This window comes from Pristiophorus japonicus, unplaced genomic scaffold (assembly GCF_044704955.1).
Source record: "Pristiophorus japonicus isolate sPriJap1 unplaced genomic scaffold, sPriJap1.hap1 HAP1_SCAFFOLD_29, whole genome shotgun sequence".
Lineage (NCBI taxonomy): Eukaryota > Metazoa > Chordata > Chondrichthyes > Pristiophoridae > Pristiophorus > Pristiophorus japonicus.
The window spans coordinates 3,476,125-3,494,819 of NW_027252668.1; the positions used below are offsets into that span (position 1 = coordinate 3,476,125).

General features: G+C 53.9%; 2 protein-coding genes across 7 annotated transcripts in view; one reads left to right on the forward strand and one right to left on the reverse strand.

The window, feature by feature from the left end:
• LOC139248202 (integrin alpha-X-like) overlaps window positions 1-18,454 on the reverse strand; it is a 110,465-nt gene extending 92,011 nt beyond the window's left edge. For all 6 annotated transcript variants that reach the window (XM_070871942.1, XM_070871946.1, XM_070871945.1 and 3 more), the window contains exon 1: window positions 17,844-18,454. The gene's annotated coding sequence lies outside the window, so the exon portion shown is untranslated. The remainder of the gene's footprint in view (window positions 1-17,843) is intronic.
• LOC139248129 (tyrosinase-like) lies at window positions 3,398-8,444 on the forward strand. Its single transcript, XM_070871879.1, has 4 exons — window positions 3,398-4,183; window positions 4,943-5,156; window positions 6,361-6,502; window positions 8,261-8,444. The coding sequence occupies exons 1-4, from the start codon at window positions 3,398-3,400 to the stop codon at window positions 8,442-8,444; spliced, it is 1,326 nt and encodes a 441-aa protein (XP_070727980.1).
• Window positions 18,455-18,695: the final 241 nt, after the last annotated feature.

Below are 18,695 nucleotides of genomic sequence, written 5' to 3' on the forward strand. Positions count from 1 at the left end.
GCGTGTCTCGCTCCTTCTCCGTGTGTCTCTCTGTCTGTCTCTCTCTCCCTCTTTCTCTCTCTCTGTGTCCTTCTCACTGCCTCTCTCTCCCGCTCTGTCTGTCTCCCTCTCTCTCTCTCTGTTTGTCTCTCTCTCTCTCTCTGTGTCTCTCTCCCTCACTCCCTCCCTCTCCTGCACTCTCTCCCTCGCTCTGTCCCTCCCTCACTCTCCCTCTATGTCTCTCTCTGTCTGTCTGTCTGTCTCTCTCTCTCTGTCCCTCTCCCGCACTCCCTCTCTTTGTCTCTCTCTCTCTCTCTCCCCGTGTCTTTCCCCCTCTCTCTGTCTCTCCCACCCCTCTCTCTGTATCTCTATCTCCTTTACCCTCTCTCCCTCTCCCTCTCTCCGTCTCTCCCTTTCCCTGTGTGTCTCTCTTTCTCTCTCCCTGTCGATGTATCTCTCTTTTTTCTGTCTCTCCCTGTGTGTGAGTCTCTCTCTCTCTGTGTCTCTCCCTCTCTCTCTCTCCCCGTGTGTGTGTATCTCTCTCTCTCTCTCCATTTCTCCCTCCGCGCGTGTGTGTCTCTCTCTCTCTTGCTCTCTCCGTGTGTCTCTCTCTCTCTCCCCGTGTGTGTGTGTGTCTCTCTCTTGCTCTCTCCGTGTGTCTCTCTCTCTCCCCGTGTGTGTGTGTGTGTGTGTGTGTCTCTCTCTCTCTCTCTCCCCCTCCCTCTCTCTCTGGCCCATTGTCTCGGTGTCCCAGTTTCCCTTGGCCGATGATGTGATGCCCGCTTGGCAGGACCGAGATGACCTTGCCCCGCCCGTTCCCGTGTGGAGACGACCATCTGACCGGAAGTCTGGACTGCGGCCCATTGGCTGAGCCGGTTGCAGTAGGAAGCGTCCAATGAAGGAGAACCTGGGGTTTGGCTCGAGACTCAGCCATTGAGAGCGGCTCAGCCGATTTCCCCATCACTCATCGCCCCCGGCGATCGCAGCATCGCCGCACACCTGGGCAGCCCATAATGAGCCCGCAGCCGCCCACAAAGCCCTGAGGTCGTGTCAGGTGCCCTCCTCCGATTGGTCCAACGGGTCGGGCAGCCAATCCAGCCCATTGCTTGGCTCAGCCCTTGGGTTGTTGAATATTCATCAGCCTTTTGAGGCCTCTGATTGGCCGGTGAGAGTCCAGAGACCATCCTTGGATGGTTGCGGGGGGCGGACGATGATACAGGGACTAGCCCAGGTGTACCAGGAGATCGGGAGGTCGCCATCGCAGGAGGTTTTATGGAGTGGAGAGAGAGTATAGGGCCTCCCTAACCAGGGTTGACGTGACATCTATCGGCTGGAGGGGGAGTCAGGCAAGGAGCGACTGCAGAGATAAGGTAGGAACCCATTCCCTGCCTCCAGACCCTCAGTATTGATCTCCAACAGTGCGGCACTCCCACATAACTGCCCCTCCAACAGTGCGGCACTCCCTCAGTACTGCCCCTCCGACAGTGCAGCGCTCCCTCAGTACTGCCCCTCCGACAGTGCGGCACTCCCTCAGTACTGCCCCTCCCACAGTGCGGCACTCCCACATAACTGCCCCTCCAACAGTGCGGCACTCCCTCAGTACTGCCCCTCCGACAGTGCAGCACTCCCTCAGTACTGCCCCTCCGACAGTGTGGCACTCCCTCAGTACTGCCCCTCCCACAGTGCGGCACTCCCACATAACTGCCCCTCCAACAGTGCGGCACTCCCTCAGTACTGCCCCTCCGACAGTGCAGCACTCCCTCAGTACTGCCCCTCCCACAGTGCGGCACTCCCACATAACTGCCCCTCCAACAGTGCGGCACTCCCTCAGTACTGCCCCTCCGACAGTGCAGCGCTTCCTCAGTACTGCCCCTCCAACAGTGCGGCACTCCCTCAGTACTGCCCCTCCGACAGTGCGGCACTCCCACATAACTGCTGCCCCTCCAACAGTGCGGCACTCCCTCAGTACTGCCCCTCCGACAGTGCGGCACTCCCACATAACTGCCCCTCCAACTGTACGGCACTCCCTCAGTACTGCCCCTCCGACAGTGCAGCGCTCCCTCAGTACTGCCCCTCCGACAGTGCGGCACTCCCTCAGTACTGCCCCTCCGACAGTGCAGCACTCTCTCAGTACTGCCTATGTATGTGTGTGTTTGTGTCAGGATGTATGTGTGTATCTGTGTTTCTACCTGTGTCTCTGTGTATGTTACTATCTGTGTGTGAGTGTGTGTCTGCCTTGCTGGATGTGTTTGTCTGTCTGTTTGTGTGTGTGAGTGTCTCTCTAGGTGTGTAAGAAAGTGTGTGTGTGTGAGAGCGCGTGTGTGAGAACGGGCGTGTGTGTGTGAGAGCGTGCCTGTTTCTGTTTTTAAGGGTGCGATTGTGTGTTTGTTTGTGTGTGTGTATGCGAGAGCGCGTGAGAGTGTGAGAGTGTGGGTGTGTGTAGTGTAAGTCCCTCCATCTCCGCTCTCCATCCCCTACATCCTCCCTCAGCCCCGTTCTCCCCTATCGCCCCCACCCACCCCGCCCGCCACACTCTCCCTCGGCCCCGCTCTCCCCCCACACCCTCCCTCTATCCCCCCGCTCTCCACCCCACTCCCTCCCTCTATCCCCGCTCTCCCGCCACACCCTCCCTCGGTCCCGTTCTCCCCCCCACCCCACATCCTCCCTCGGCCCTGCTCTCCCCCCACACCCTCCCTCTATCCCCATTCTCCCCCCACATCCTCCCTCGGCCCCGCTCTCACCCCACACCCTCCCTCTATCTCCGTTCTCCCCCCACATCCTCCCTCGGCCCCGCTCTCACCCCACACCCTCCCTCTATCCCCGCTCTCCCCCCACACTCTCCCTCTCTCCCTGCTCTCCCCCCCACACCCTCCCTCTATCCCCGCTCTCCCCCCACACCCTCCCTCTATCCCCGCTCTCCCCCCACACCCTCCCTCTATCCCCGCTCTCCCCCCACACTCTCCCTCTCTCCCCCCCACACGCTCCCTCGGCCCCGTTCTCCCCCCCCCCCCTTGCCCCACACCCTCCATCGGCCCCGCGCTCCCCCCCCACACCCTCCCTCGGCCACGCTCTCTCCCCACGCCGTCCCTTGGCCCTGCTCTCCCCCTATACCCTCCCTTGGCCCCGCTCCACCTCTAACCTGGCGTCCTGTTGCTCCACAGCCTGACCTGTGTCGAGCAGCCGCGGACGGGCTCGAGCGGATTCTGGGAGCCGGGGAGCTCGTGGGAGTGGGAGCCGACGGCGAGCGAGCGGGACGGAGAGGGGGAGCGAGCCGGAGGCGCGAGGAGCGGCGACCACCATCGAACACCGGTCGTGTGCCCCGTGGGTTCGAGCATCACAAGGCCCCGCGGTGGAGGGGCTGGTGACAAACCCCAGCGGGAAGCTGTTACCCCACCAATCCCGAGCCGCTGCCCTCGCCATGCGGCTGCTCCTGGCCTTGGCCCTGGTGATGACCGCCCGTGGGCAGATCCCCCGCCCCTGTGCCACCGAGCGCCACCTGGCCAGCCGCACCTGCTGCCCGCTGTGGTGGGGCGACAGCTCGCCCTGCGGGAAGGCCTCGGGCCGCGGGGCCTGCCGCCGATTGGGGTCCGCGAGGGGGCTGCGTGACCCCTCCTCCCCCTCCCCGCCACCCCTCGACTTCCGCCTGGGCTGGCCCGCCTACTTCTTCGGCCGGCTGTGCGCCTGCGCCCCGGGCTACGGGGGCTTCGACTGCGGCGAGTGTGCCCACGGGCTCCGTGGCCCCCGCTGCCAGCACCGCCACCTGGTGGAGCGTCGGGACCTGCGGCAGCTTCTGCCGACCGAGCTGGGGCTGTTCCTGGACCGGCTGGTGCTAGCCAAGAGGGCACGCAGCCCCCGCTACCTCATCTACACCAGTGCCAGCCCACGGCCCGGCGCGCCCCACCGCTTCCGCCGCGCCAGCCTCTACCACGTCTTCACCTGGGCGCACTACCTCTGCGCCAAGCGGCGGGGAGACGGGGCCCCCGAGGCCTATGCACATGGCGGCCCCGCTTTCCCTCTGTGGCACCGGCTCTACCTCCTGGCCTTCGAGCGCGAGATGCGCAACCTGACCGGCGACCCCGACTTCTCCGTCCCCTACTGGACCTGGGCGGGACAGGCGGCCTGCGACGTCTGCACCGACAACATCTTCGGCTCCAGCAACGCGCGAGGTCTCCTGAACCCGTCCTCCCGCTTCTTCAGCTGGCCGGTAAGATCCGTTTATGTGTCTGCTTTCCCCGCTCCCCTCGTACCCTTTAATACTCCATCGTCTCTCCCCCCACTCCCCGAACCCTTTAATATCCCATCGTCTCTCCCCCCAATCCCCGAACCCTTTAATATCCCATCGTCTCTCCCCCACTCCCCCCGTACCCTTTAATATCCATCGTCTCTCCCCCCACTCCCCGAACCCTTTAATATCCCATCGTCTCTCTCTCCCCACTCCCTGAACCCTTTAATATCCCATCGTCTCTCCCCCCACTTCCCGAACCCTTTAATATCCCATCGTCTCTCTCCCCACTCCCTGAACCCTTTAATATCCCATCGTCTCTCCCCCCACTCCCCCTGTATCCTTTAATATCCCATCGTCTCCCCCCCCACTCCCCCCGTACCCTTTAATATCCCATCGTCTCTCCCCCCCACTCCCCCCGTATCCTTTAATATCCCATCGTCTTCCCCCCCCACCCTTTAATATCCCATCATCTCTCTCCCCACTCCCTGAACCCTTTAATATCCCATCGTTCTCCCCCCACTCCCTGAACCCTTTAATATCCCATCGTCTCTCCCCCTGCTCTCCCTGTACCCTACATTATGCCAACCCCCCCTTGCTTCCCACTCTGTGTCTCACTCCATCTTGGGCTCACCGCGCCCGCCCCTCGCGCTCACTGCCCCCCCTCTCCCCCTGCGATTCCCACCGCCCCCCCCCCCCGGTCTCGCGCTCACTCACTCACTCACTCTCTGTCTCACTCAGACGTTCTGTTCAGGCGAGGGTGCCCATGAGCTGGATTTTAGCATGGTTTGCCCGCCGGGAGCGACCCGCTTAATCCGCCGTCGCCCAGGCTGGGACCCCAACCTGGGGGGTCTGCCCAGCCTCGAGGATGTCAGGTCCTGCCTCCGCCTGCCCACCTACGACTCTCCGCCGTACAACCAGAGCGCCCTGGGATCCTTCCGCAACGCTCTCGAAGGTAGGCAGCCTCACTCCACACAGCAAGATCCCACCATTGGCCTTACACACAACAAGATCCCACCATTGGCCTTACACACACAGCAAGATCCCACCATTGGCCTTACACACACAGCAAGATCCCACCATTGGCCTTACACACACAGCAAGATCCCACCATTGGCCTTACACACACAAGATCCCACCATTGGCTTTACACCCACAACAAGATCCCACCATTGGCCTTACCCACACAACAAGATCCCACCATTGGCCTTACACACACAGCAAGATCCCACCATTGCCCATTCCGTGCACAGCAAGATCCCATGCTTACCTATTTTGCATACAGCAAGGTCCCATCAATGAGACAAAGCCCCGGTCAATTGGCAAACAGTTGGTTGAGGGATAAATATTGAATCCAGGACACCGGAGAGAACTCCCCTGCTCCTCTCTCAATACTGGCCCTGGGATCTTTTACATCCACCTGAGAAGTTTAGTGTCTCATCTGAAAGACGGCAGCTCTGACAGTGCGGCCCTCCCTCAGTACTGCCCCTCCGACACTGCGGCCCTCCCTCAGTACTGCCCCTCCGACAGTGCGGCCCTCCCTCAGTACTGCCCCTCCAACAGTGCGGCCCTCCCTCAGTACTGCCCCTCCAACAGTGCAGCGCTCCCTCAGTACTGCCCCTCCAACAGTGCAGCCCTCCCTCAGTACTGCCCCTCCCTCAAGTATTGCCCCTCCGACAGTGCGGCCCTCCCTCAGTATTGCCCCTCCGACAGTGCAGCGCTCCCTCAGTATTGCCCCTCCGACAGTGCAGCCCTCCCTCAGTACTGCCCTTCCGACAGTGCAGCCCTCCCTCAGTACTGCCCCTCCGACAGTGCAGCCCTCCCTCAGTACTGCCCCTCCGACAGTGCACGCTCTCTCAGTACTGACTCTCCACTGTAGCAGGTTCGAGGAGCTGAATGGCCTCCTCCTATTCCTGTGTAACAGGCTCGAGGGGCTGAATGGCCTCCTCTTGTTCCAAATGTAACAGCTCGAGGTGCTGAATGGCCTCCTCCTGTTCCTGTATAACAAGCTCGAGGGGCTGAACGGCCTCCTCCTGTTCCTGTGTAACAGGCTCAATGGGCTGAACAGCCTCCTCCTGTTCCTGTCTGGTGCTGGCGTTTGTGCAGTTGACAGATTTTGGATTCCCTTTACCCTCTCCTCTCTTTCCTCCCCCTCTCAGGATATCTGAAGCCGACTGACCCCAACACTCTCTATCCAAGTATGCACAATATGGTTCACTATTACTGCGGTGGAACAATGTCAAGCGTGACGTATTCAGCCAACGACCCTCTCTTCCTCTCTCATCACTCCTACATCGACAAGTAACAATCGCAATTTACATTCTTATTCAGTCCCAAGGCGCTTCACAGGAGCGTAACTCAGACAAAAATTCCACACCCAGTCACGTAAGGAGATATTAGGGACAGGTGACCAAAAGCTTGGTCAAAGAGGGAGGTTTCGGGAGGGAGTTCCAGAGCTTAGGGCCCAGCCAGCTGAAGGCACGGCCGCCGATGGTGGAGCGATGGAAATCGGGGAGATGTGCAAGAGGTCAGAATTGGAGGAGCGCAGAGATCTCGGGTTGTAGGGGCTGGAGGAGTTTACAGAGATAGGGAGGGTTGTAGGGGCTGGAGGAGGCTACAGAGAAAGGGAGGGGTGTAGGGGCTGGAGGAGTTTACAGAGATAGGGAGGGGTGTAGGGACTGGAGGAGGTTGCAGAGATAGGGAGAAGTGTAAGGGCTGGAGGAGGTTAGAGATAGGGAGGGTTGCAGGGCTGGAGGAGGTTACAGAGATAGGGAGGAGTGTAAGGGCTGGAGGAGGTTACAGAGATAGGGAGGGAGGCAAGGGCCATGGAGAGATCTGAAAACAAGGATGAGAATTTCATGCTCGAAGTGTTGCTGGACCGGGAGACAATGTAGGTCAGTGAGCACAGGGTGATGGGTCAGCGAGCACAGGGGTGATGGGTCAGCGAGCACAGGGGTGATGGGTCAGCGAGCACAGGGGTGATGGGTCAGCGAGCACAGGGGTGATGAGTCAGCGAGCACAGTGGGTGATGGGTGAGCGGGACTTGGTGCGAGTTAGGACACGGGCAGCCAAGTTTTGGATCACCTCTAGGTTACGAAGGGGAGAATGTGGGAGTCCAGCCAGGAGTACGTTGGAATAGTCACGTCTGGTGGTAACAAAGGCAGGGATGAGGGCTTCAGCAGCAGAAGAGCTGAGACAATGACGGAGACCGGAGATGTTACAGAGGTGGAAATTCGTGGCCTGAGTTGTGCTGCAGATATGTGTTCGAAAGATCATTTCAGGGTCAAATGAGACCACGGTTGCGGCGGTTTTGATGTGGAGAGGTGTGGGAGGTCGAAAGCTAGTTTCCGGGTCAGATGGGATGCCGAGCTGACGAACTGTCTGATTCAGCGGCAGATAGTAAGGGATGGGTCAGATATTTAACGGGGGGTCATGCAGTGTTATAACCCGCATGAGCTGAGATAGGAACCAGAGGAGGCCATTCAGCCCCTCCAGCCTGTTCCACCATTCGATCGGTGGGAGAGGGAGGAGGAGAGGGAAAGAGACGGAGGGAAGGAGTGACGGAGGTAGGAGTCAGGAGGGGGAGGGAGGAGTCAGGAGGGGGAGGGAAAACAGAAGGGGGAGGGAGGAGAGAGGAGCAGGGTCAGAGTTGGGCCGAGAGTCCCGATTCCAGTTCCCGGAGCGTGGGATTGCGAGGTTACCCACAAGCCATGATTCCCGTTCTCCCTCACATGTTTGAATTTCCCCATTGTGTGACGCGGGAAGAAAAGGTTGTGGGGCGGGGGGGGAAGGGCAAGAGCGCCTCTAGACAGGAGGTGTCAACGCACTCAGATCAGGCACGATCTGATTGAATGGTCGGGAACAGGCTCGAGCGGCTGAATGGGCCTCCTCCTGCTGCTAATGTAACAGGCTCGAGGGGCTGAACAGCCTCCTGTTCCTGTCTCAGGGTGTTAGGGGGAGGGAGGGAGGGAACCGGAGAGGCTCGGACTGGTATTAGGATGATCTGATTGTGGTCTCTCTCTCTCTCTCTCTCTCTTTATTCCGGGTGCTCATGGGCAGGATCTTTGAGCTGTGGCTCCGTGCTCACCCTGGCAAAGCCTCCTTGTACCCCCAGGACCCCTCCATCCCCCACGGGCACCGGGCCGACGATAGGATGCCCCCTTTCATCCCGGTGGCGTTGAACCGAGACTTCATGAGGAGCTCGCTGGATTTCGGCTACACCTATTCCAACATGACCGTCTGAATGGACCTCTCGACCCCCTCGCCCTTGGTTCTTGGCATCCCTGTCTACACGGGACTGGCGGTGGGGGGGGGGGGGGGGGGGAGGGGGATAACGTAAAACCAATATTACCGCTCTCCCGCCATCGCCCTCTGGACCATCATTGAATTTGAGAGGAGGTAACAAGGAGAGTCGATGAGGTCAGTGAGTATGATGTATATATGGATTTTAGCAAGGCTTTTGATAAGGTCCCACATAAGAGCATAACAAATCAGAGCAGGAGTTGGCCATTTGGCCCCTCGAGCCTGCTCCGCCATTGAATAAGATCATGGCTGATCTGATCATGGACTCAGCTCCACTTCCCTGCCCGCTCCCCATAATCCTTTAATCTGTCTATCTCCACCTTTTAAATATATTCAATGACCCAGCCTCCACAGCTCTCTGGGGCAGAGAATTCCAAAGATTTACAACCCTCAGAGAAAAATTTCCTCCTCATCCCAGTTTTAAATGAACGGCCCCTTATTCTAAGACTATGGGTTAGACTTTCCATTTTTGTGCAAATCGGCCAAAAATGGGCATTATTTCCAGCGTGAGCAGTAAATATGCGTTTTGAGATCGTCGGATTATCGCCCATCTCCAAAACACTAACTTTCCATTTTTTTAAATGGGCGTTACCACGAGCGATCTGAAATGGGCGTTAGCATTAAAAAATTTTTGACCTTCTGCCGTAATGTGTCGCCGACCATAGCAACGGCATGGCAACGCTCGTTTCCCACATTTCAGGAGGTCGGGTCATTACATGCGCAGAAGAGGAGACAGAGAGAGAGGGAGCAGAGAGGGACTGAAAGCATGTGTGGCTGTGGTGTGTGCTTGTCTGGCTGTTGTGGGAGGCAGGAGGGAGATTCACCAGCAGCAAAAAAGGTAGCTGGCACCGAGTTTTTGTCCAACAAATAATATATAACATGGAAGTGATGGAGGAGGCCCTGGAGCTGTTAGCCAGGAACATTGGTGGCAGAGGGTTCCCAGTGGTCCCGGAGCGCAGCACTGCACCCCAAGGTGACACACCCCCATTGCCAATGACACGTGAGAGCCAGCAGCAACATCTTGCTTCTGGTTCGGAGCACGTTCCCACCTCTGGACCATCCTCTCCCGTATCCGTCCAAGCAGCCGTTCTGCCGTCATCTCCCCCCCGCTCCCCCCCAATGAAGCAGCACCTGAGGAGTTCCTCAGCCAGGTGGCTTGGAGTCAGGAGGGGAAGGGGTAGAGGTGGGGAGGAGAAGCGGGGAGCGGGGGGTGGTGGAAGGAAAGTGAGGTGTGCATGGCCGCAGGTGTTGTCTGGGGCATATTTTTAGGTTGGGGGTGCTATTTTGGTGGGAGAGTAGGGGCGAGGGGGCTAGCTTGTTGGTTTGCATTTGTGTTCTGTTTTGCTGGAAATGGGGACCATTGTAATGATGTAAATGTGATACATTTGTTGTAGGGTGGGGCGGGGTGTTTTGGACAGTTATACTTATGATTTCAGACAAATGTTCGGATTAAATGTTTTTTAATTAACAAAACTTTGTTGCGTATTGTCTCAGATAGCTGCACCATTACACACTGGTGATTCCTTAACATGAGAGGCTATAATTACACTTAACTTGAATCAACTTAAACTTTAACTGTCACCAAGGTGATGCACACCATTGATGTATGACCTGCACACCGAGCAGTGTTGCAGCTTTGTAAATAACAACAACGTTCTTTCACGCAAAGCGCTCATTTATGAGCTGCTGACGTAAGAGTCTTGCAGCTATGTAGCCACCACGGGCCCTTTCCTGCGATCTAGAGAGGGGCGGGGGCATGGTTTCAGCATCAGCCTGATGGTCTGACTCGAGGTCAGCGTCCACCTCCTCGTCCTCCTCTTCCTCTCTCTGGTGAGGTGGACCGTCAGTCCGTTCTGGCAATTCTTGTTCCCTCCTGATAGTCAAGTTGTGCATCATGGAGCATACCATCACGAATTGAGCTACCTGCTCAGGGTGGTATTGGAGCTCACCTGAGTGGTCCAGGCATCTAAAGCATTGCTTAAGCACTGCAATGGTTTTCTCCACAATATTGCGAGTGGATCTGTGGCTCTCGTCGTATCACCTCTCGGCTTCGGTGTGGTGCCATGCAAGGGTGTCATCAGCCAGGTGGCGAGGCCATATCCTTTGTCACCAAGCATCCAGCATTGACCTTGTGGCTGATTGTTAAACAAGTCAGATACAGTGCTCTCACACAGGATGTGAGCATCATGGATGCTGCCTGGAAATTTAGCATTAACTGCCACAATAATTTGCTGGTGGTTGACAACGAGTTGCACATTCAGGGAGTGGAATCCCTTGCGGTTCCGAAAAACCTCTGCATCCTGAAAAGGTGCCCGCATCGCGATGTGCGTACAGTCTATTGCTCCCTGCGCCTTGGGGAAGTTAGCAATTCGGTAGAATCCTAAAACCCTCTCAGTCTCAGCCTCCCTGGTCAAAGGGAAGCTGATAAAGTTCAGCCTGCATGCATCTTCAGTGACCTGTCAAATGCAGCAATGTGTGGCATGCTGAGAAAGTCCGCAAATGTTGCCAGCTGAGGCCTGAAAGGAACCCGCCGCGTAGAACGAAAGTGCCGCGGTGACCTTGACCTCGACGGACAGTGCGGTCCTGATGGTGCTGGCAGGCTGCACATCTCGCCTGATGAGCTGCATATCTCACTGATAACCTCCTTGTGGAAGCGCAGTCTCCGAAGGCAGATAATGTCGGACAAGTTGAGGTAAGACTGCTTCTCCCTTTAAGTGCGGTGGGTGTAACGTCTGGTCCTCCTCATCAGTCTGGCACGTCTTACATTGGGCACATAATGCTGTCGAATGTACCTTCTGCCATCTCGAGTCTGCAGCATGTGCGTGGTCATCAAGACAGGCTGAGAAATGACAGGCCCCATTCCAATAGCTATCAGTATTACACCGATTGTTCACAAACAATAAATGACCCACTGAGACACCTAAAGTAAATTCCAATCGTCCACAGTAAGAAAAGATGTTTGTTCAGATTTTCACATCACCTTAAAAGACCTCCAGAGTATATCCAAACACCCCCGAAGTTGAAGCAGAGCAGCCTTTTAAGTGATGCGACCTGCGATTTAGAAAATGGTGTCCATACCGCTGTGATTAGTTTAGGTCAGTTGAACTTTTTCGCAGTGGTCTTTTCGGCGAGCAATATTGTCGGCGAGATGTGTGTGAGGTACCGAAAGTAACGCTGGGTGATTTTCTGGGCGTTGGTTTCGCCCATTCTAATCTTTCCGCCCAAAAAAAGTGAGCGTGCGGTATTATTTTTTATCAGAGTTATGTACTTGCCGCAAGTAATGCTCAACGATAAGTGACCAAGAAATGGGCGCTACTTTCCATTTTGTGGCTAAATGGGCGATATATGGGCGTTACACCTCATTTCAGCGTTAAAATGGACGTTAAGTGGGCAGTATGTGTAATGTATGTATGTCTGGGTTTACCTGCCACGAGGGAGAGCGACCATCGGAGGTCAATGGGCCACAGACACACACATGCAGCCCTTGTATATAAAGAAAGTCGCCATGTTTCTCTGAAATATGGCTGCAGCCGAGCGAATTCTGAAAGGACACCTGTGTAAATGAACAGCTCTTTATGCGTATTGATGCACTAAGTTTCTTTGACGATTCGACAAGCTCCTGTATCATATAGGCCGACGTCAGATCCAATTTGGTGAACAACTTTCCCCCGGCTCGTGTTGCAAACAGGTCATCAGCCTTTGGTAACGGGTACTGATCCTGTTTTGAAACTCGGTTGATCGTAACCTTGTAGTCTCCACAAATCCTGACAGTGCCATCACTCTTCAGCACAGGAACAATGGGACTAGCCCATTCATTAAATTCAACCGGTGAAATGACCCCTTCACGTTGGAATCTGTCCAGTTCGATTTCGACCTTCTCCCTCATTGTGTACAGGACCGCCCGAGCTTTGTGATGGACGGGTCTTGCATCCGAGTCCAGGTGGATCTGCACATTGGCTCTTGTGAAGTTGCCGATGCCTGGTTCAAACAGCGAGGGAAATTTGTCCAGCACTTGAGCACACAAAGTGTCATCCACCAATGACAAAACTTTAATATCGTTCCAGCTCCACTTTATTTTTTTGAGCCAACTCCTGCCGAATAGCATTGGATCATTGCCTGGAACGATCCATAGCGATAGATCATGAACCGCTCCATCGTACGACACCTTGACTGCTGCACTGCCAATCACTGGTATGAGCTCTTTGGTGTAGGTTCACAATTTTGCATTTACTGGACTCGGCTTGGGTTTCACGGCCTTGGTGCCCCACAGCTTTTCAAAAGTCCTCTGGCTCATAATTGACTGACTCGCACCCATGTCTAATTCCATAGATACCGGCACGCCATTCAATTTTACTTCAATCATTATCGGTTGGCTCTATGTCAGGAACGAATGTACACTACACACTTCCTCCTTGGATATCTCGGGTTGCATTGCCAGATCTGCTTCGGATCGGTCATCATCATCCACGTGGTGTGTCGCAGCACACTTGCTGAGCTGTGGACACATCCGCTGAAGGTGCCCCATTTTTGCACAACCTCTACAAATATACTGTCTGAAACGGCACTGATGAGGTCGATGATTGCCCCCACAACGCCAACAGGGTGAAATCGGATTCGTGCCCAATGGCAGACTTCGAGCAGCTACAGATTTCGCAAACATAGTCGGGTAGGCCCTGCCAGGTGCTTCCGCAGGATCACCTCATGGTTTATGCCGATTACAAAGACGTCGCGCAGCATGTCTTCCAACGCGGTTCCAAACTTACACAGCCCAGCGAGACGTCTCAGGCCAGCAACAAATTCCGCCACATCCTGGCCCTCAGAACGAACATGCTTGTAAAAGCGCTATCTCGAGATAATATGCCTTCTTTAGGTTTGAGAGAGTCCCGAATCAGAGCACACATTTCCTCATAGGTCTTTTCCATTGGACGTGCAGCTGAGAGCAGATTCTTTGAGGCCATAGATTTTTGGACCACAAACTGTGAGGAAAACCGCCCTTCGCCTAACTGCGTCAGCGTCTTCATCCATCTTGTTGGCCACGAAGTACTGGTCGAGGCGATCTGTAAAATCCGCCCAGTCTTCTCCCTCTACGAGTCGCTCCAGGATTCCAACAGTGCTCATTTTTTTTTGTGTGTGAAAGTTCGTATTGTGCCTTGTCGCCAAATGTTGCGTATGCAATAACTCAATAGGCTTAGTACCGTGAACTCAATCAGGTGTGACCTGACTCTACTTTATTAGCTATTAAAATCAGGTTTAAACATGGAGCTTTTCTTTATATACAAGGGCTGCACATGTTGGGGCCCAATGACCTCCAACGTTCGCTCCCCCTGGTGGCAGGTAAACCCAGGCATACATACATTACATAATGGAAAATCTAGCCCTATGTCCCCTAGTTTTAGTTTCCCCTATGTGGAAATATCCTCTCTGCATCCACCTTGTCGAGCCCCCTCATTAATTTATAAGTTTCAAGGACGCTGCGTGGAGGCAGGTCTAACCCCGATGGTAAGTAAGAAAACCTGCAAAAAAAGTTAGTGAACATCTTTTAATTTTTTTCCCAGCCATTTATCTGTATGGGGTCCCCTGAAGGTATTCCAGTGTTACTTTTTAAAAGATTTTTATTTTTAGGTCTTCTCCCCCCCCCCCCCCCCCCCCCCCCCACTTACCCCATCAATCCTCAGTGGCACTTTGCCGAGGATCACATATGCCACTGCGATTGGGAGCTCCCACCTGCTGCCGCCCAGATTGACGGCGTAAGCCGTTATTTTGCCGTCGGGCGGTACTGCCATCTCTTTTAGAGGAATCTTCCTGGCAAAGCACCGCCCGGTCTCTCGGCGGCCACTGACGGTCCTTTGGGCGGCCCTTGGCTTTGACCAAGTTTGTGCCCATAGAGTACATCGTCAGTCAGTGTACAACATATCAATCAGTGAGCAAGAAACCACCATCAGTACCATTACAGACATGGAAATGGCTACCCAGGGTGTGGCAAAGGTTATATGTAGATTTTTCTGAGCTCAAAGGACAACAATTGTTCATTGTGATTAATAGTCGGTCAAAGTGGGTCGAGGTGTTTCTGATGCGGAAAATAACAAGTAAAACACTAGACAATTTGTGAAGATTGTTTTCTTCATATGGCCTCCCAGAAGAAATTGTGTTTGATAATAGGCCGCAATTTTGTTCAGAAGAATTTGCACAGCTCATGAGCAGAAATGGTGAGAAACGTACCAAAGTTCCACCGTACCACCCTGCTTCAAATGGTGCAGCAGAGCGCACAGTACAAGTTGTAAAACGTGCCCTCATCAAGTAAATGTTGGATCCAAATCCAAAGAAACAGCAGTTGTCGTTGGATCACAAATTAGAAAATTTTCCAATTACTTATCGTAATACTCATACAACTACTGGTAACAACAGCAGAGTTGTTTCTCAAATGACAGCTACGAACCAGGTTCTTGTTGTTAAAGCCAAACTTGGCAAAGTCAGTGGAAGGGAAACAAATAAGACTGAAAGAGAATCATGTTAGAGGTCGAGTAAGAGAGAGAAGTGTGAAATTAAATCATAAGGCAAGAGTGAAGAACCATCACCATAAATGGTTAAAGTTGATTACCAGGAAGACTGGTGAAGATATGTGGTCCTCGCACATATTTGGTCAAGACGTTTAATCATGGAAAGGTTAGGTTTCTTCACATTGATCATATTTTATCTACAGATGTGGAAGGAGTTGAAAATAGGAATGATTCAATTATTTCTGATGAGTCAGATAGTCTTATTACAAGCAGAGTACCAGTAGCAAATCCTACATCAGATGTACTAGAAACAAGTTCAAGAGAAAGTCACAATTTAAGTCTGAGTCTGAGTCAGGCAGACAAACAGTCTGAAGTTGTAGAGTCAAAATGTAGATCAAAGATTGCCCTTGGAGAAAAACTCTCCTCAGGCTCAGCCTAGAATGAGTCAAAGTTCGATACCATGTTTGGAAAGTTCTGTTCGAGAGCAAACGTATCCTTTTCGAAACAGAAAACAAGTGCTTAAGTTTGAGTTGTGAATATGGCAAAATAAGTCCATATTTTTTGATGTGTATAACCATGCAAGTATGGAGAATGATTTTTTTTGTTATGATTACTCCTTCATGAAGGAGGGAGAAGCTCCCCCCAGTGGACTACTGCTCCACCTAGTGGACTACTCTGGCAATGCAACTAACAATGTATGTAATAAAAGGATCATGTGACAAGGTCACATGACAAGTTCCTGTAGAGCCATCTTGTGTATGTGTGTGTTTGTGATGTCGTAAAGAATATATCACTGAAGGGACCTTTAAAAAAAAATCAACTTCTTGCAGTACTGGCCTCCGAATAGCAGGGAGCGCCATTTACACCCCGGGCCAAGAGTAACAAAACAGTTCCAGTGAGCCATCTAGGGACCCTCAAGGAATAGCTTGGGTTGGAGCCCCTATCATAGAATCATAGAATAGTCACAGCACAGAAGGAGGCCACTCGGCTCCTCAAGCCCGTGCCGGTTCTCTGCAAGAGCACTTCAGCTAGTCCCACTCCCCCGCCCTTTTCCCGTAGACCTGCAATTTATTGTCCTTCAGCTATTCGTCTGATTCCCTGTCACAAGCCGCGATGGTATCTGTCTCCACCACCCTTTCAGGCCGTGCATTCCAGATCCAACCACTCACTGTGTAAAAATGCTTTTCCTTGTGATGCCTTTGGTTCTTCTGTCAATCACCTTAAATCTGTGTCCTCTGGTTCTCGACCCTTCCGCCAATGGGAACAATTTCTCTCCATCTACTCTGTCCAGACCCCTCATAATTTTGAACACCTCTATCAAATCTCTTCTCAATCTTCTCTGCTCTAAGGAGAACAACCCCAGCTTCTCCAGTCTCCCCATGTAACTGAGGTCCCTCATCCCTGGAGCCATTCTGGTCAATCTCCCCTTTCACCTTCTCTGCTCCAAGGAGAACAACCCCAGCTTCTCCAATCTCCCCACGTAACTGAAGTCCCCCATCCCTGGTACCATTCTGGTCAATCTTTTCTGCGCCCTCTCCAAGACCTTCACATCCTTCCTAAAGTGCGGTGCCCAGAATTGGACACAATACTCCAGCTGGGGCCTAACCAGTGTTTTATAAAGGGTTTAGCAATAACTGCCTTGTTTATGGACTCTGCCTCATCTGCCATGTGTCTGTCCATTTCACCAGTCTGCCCGTGTCCTCCTGAAGTCTGTTACTAACCTCATTGCTTACTGCAGTTGCGAGTTTCCTCAGTATATAATCAGTCTTAAATGTTTCAAACCCCTTTCTACACCTTCCGTATTGTATTTTGGTGTTACCAGGGGCTCAGTGAGTTTCTTTCTCTCTCTCGCCACTGAGCCAGAAGGTCATGGGTTTGAGCCCCACACACACTCCAGAGACTCAAGCCCCATAATCCAGACCAACACTCCCCAGTTACCAATACTGAGGGAGCGCTGCGCTGTCGGAGGAGCAGTACTGAGGGAGTGCTGCACGGTCGGAGGGGCAGCACTGAGGGAGTGCTGCACTGTCGGAGGGGCAGCACTGAGGGAGTGCTGCACTGTCGGAGGGGCAGCACTGAGGGAGTGCTGCACTGTCGGAGAGGCAGTACTGAGGGAGTGCTGCACTGTCGGAGGGGCAGTACTGAGGGAGTGCTGCACTGTCGGAGGGACAGTACTGAGGGAGGACAGTACTGAGGGAGTGCAGCACTGTCGGAGGTGCAGTACTGAGGGAGTGCCGCACTGTCGGAGAGCCAGTACTGAGGGAGTGCTGCACTGTCGGAGGGACAGTACTGAGGGAGGACAGTACTGAGGGAGTGCAGCACTGTCGGAGGTGCAGTACTGAGGGAGTGCCGCACTGTCGGAGAGCCAGTACTGAGGGAGCGCTGCACTGTCGGAGGGACAGTACTGAGGGAGGACAGTACTGAGGGAGTGCAGCACTGTCGGAGGTGCAGTACTGAGGGAGTGCCGCACTGTCGGAGGGGTAGTACTGAGGGAGCGCTGCACTGTCGGAGGGGCAGTACTGAGGGAGTGCCGCACTGTCGGAGATGTCGTCTTTTAGATGAAACATTAAACTGAGGCCCTGTCTGCCCTCTCAGGTGGATGTAAAAGATCCCATGGCCAGTATTTTGAAGAAGAGCAGAGGTTGTTCTCCCCAGTGTCCCAGGGACAATATTTATCCCTCAACAACATCTGAAACAGATTCTCTGGTCATTTATCTCAGTGCTGTTTGTGGGATCTTGCTGTGTGTAAATTGGCGTGAGAGACACCCTATAAACGCAAGTCATTCTTTTTTTTACATAGGAACATCTTGAAATGGTGGGAGAAAACTGAAAAGTGAAGTTACCTTTCCGAGATGCAGTGGACTGTTGTTTGGGAGTCTCTCCTCGTGCTGCTTTGATTTGGGAAATGTTTGACGGTCCGTGTGGCCTCAAGACACACTGCTTGTGATTACTCCAGGATCGACTCGACCTTCCTCATCGTTGCGACTGAGTTTACTTCAGTGTCCAGGACACATCGAACCCTCCATTGGTTGCTGCTGGGCTTGTTCCAGTATCTGAGACACATTGAACCACCTCATGGCTGGGGCTTTTTCACCACACTCTCTCTTTACCTATTTATTACCATCCCTACTTGTTTCCTCTACCCCGGCGAGCGGAGGCAAGAATTCCAGTCTCTGAATCCTGGGTTGACATCCAGCGAGGTCCTGGTGCCTGATGGGAGCGGACTGTCAACCCGCCCCCCCATCGTATCTAGCCAGACCCTCCTGGTCGGGCGGTGTTCGTCAGGCTGAGGACCCGAAGGGTTTGTCGAAGGATGTGGTGCTGGGCACAGAAGAGAAAGAAGACTTGTTGTCCTCGTCCTGTCACCCTCCTCTAGGAAGCCTCAATCCCAGCCAATAAACGTATTCTTCCACTAAAAACACTCCTAGGGTAAATCCAACTACTTCTCCCATCTCATTGAACATTCCCCCCCCCCCTGAACAGCTCATTTTCTCGGCTTCCTGAGTGTTATTTGCCCCCAATAAACTGAGCTTTCTGAAGTTGGCCATTGAGTCTGACCTTTCACCTCCCAGCCTGCTTTCCAAATTGATCCAAATCTTTTCCTCCAACGGCTCCTGCTCGCGCTGGTGGCGGGCTGGGAGGCAGCCGACCAATCAGGGGCCGGGTAGCGCTGTCACTCAGCGGCCTGTCCCGCC

What these genes read in the sequence shown, in the direction of transcription:
- LOC139248129 (XM_070871879.1), top strand. Translation starts at nt 3,398, where the DNA reads ATGCGGCTGCTCCTGGCCTTGGCCCTGGTGATGACCGCCCGTGGGCAG. An exon ending in CCCGCTTCTTCAGCTGGCCG is followed by an intron (nt 4,184 to 4,942) that starts GTAAGATCCGTT and finishes TGTCTCACTCAG; the next exon opens with ACGTTCTGTTCAGGCGAGGG. An exon ending in CATCACTCCTACATCGACAA is followed by an intron (nt 6,503 to 8,260) that starts GTAACAATCGCA and finishes GCTCATGGGCAG; the next exon opens with GATCTTTGAGCTGTGGCTCC.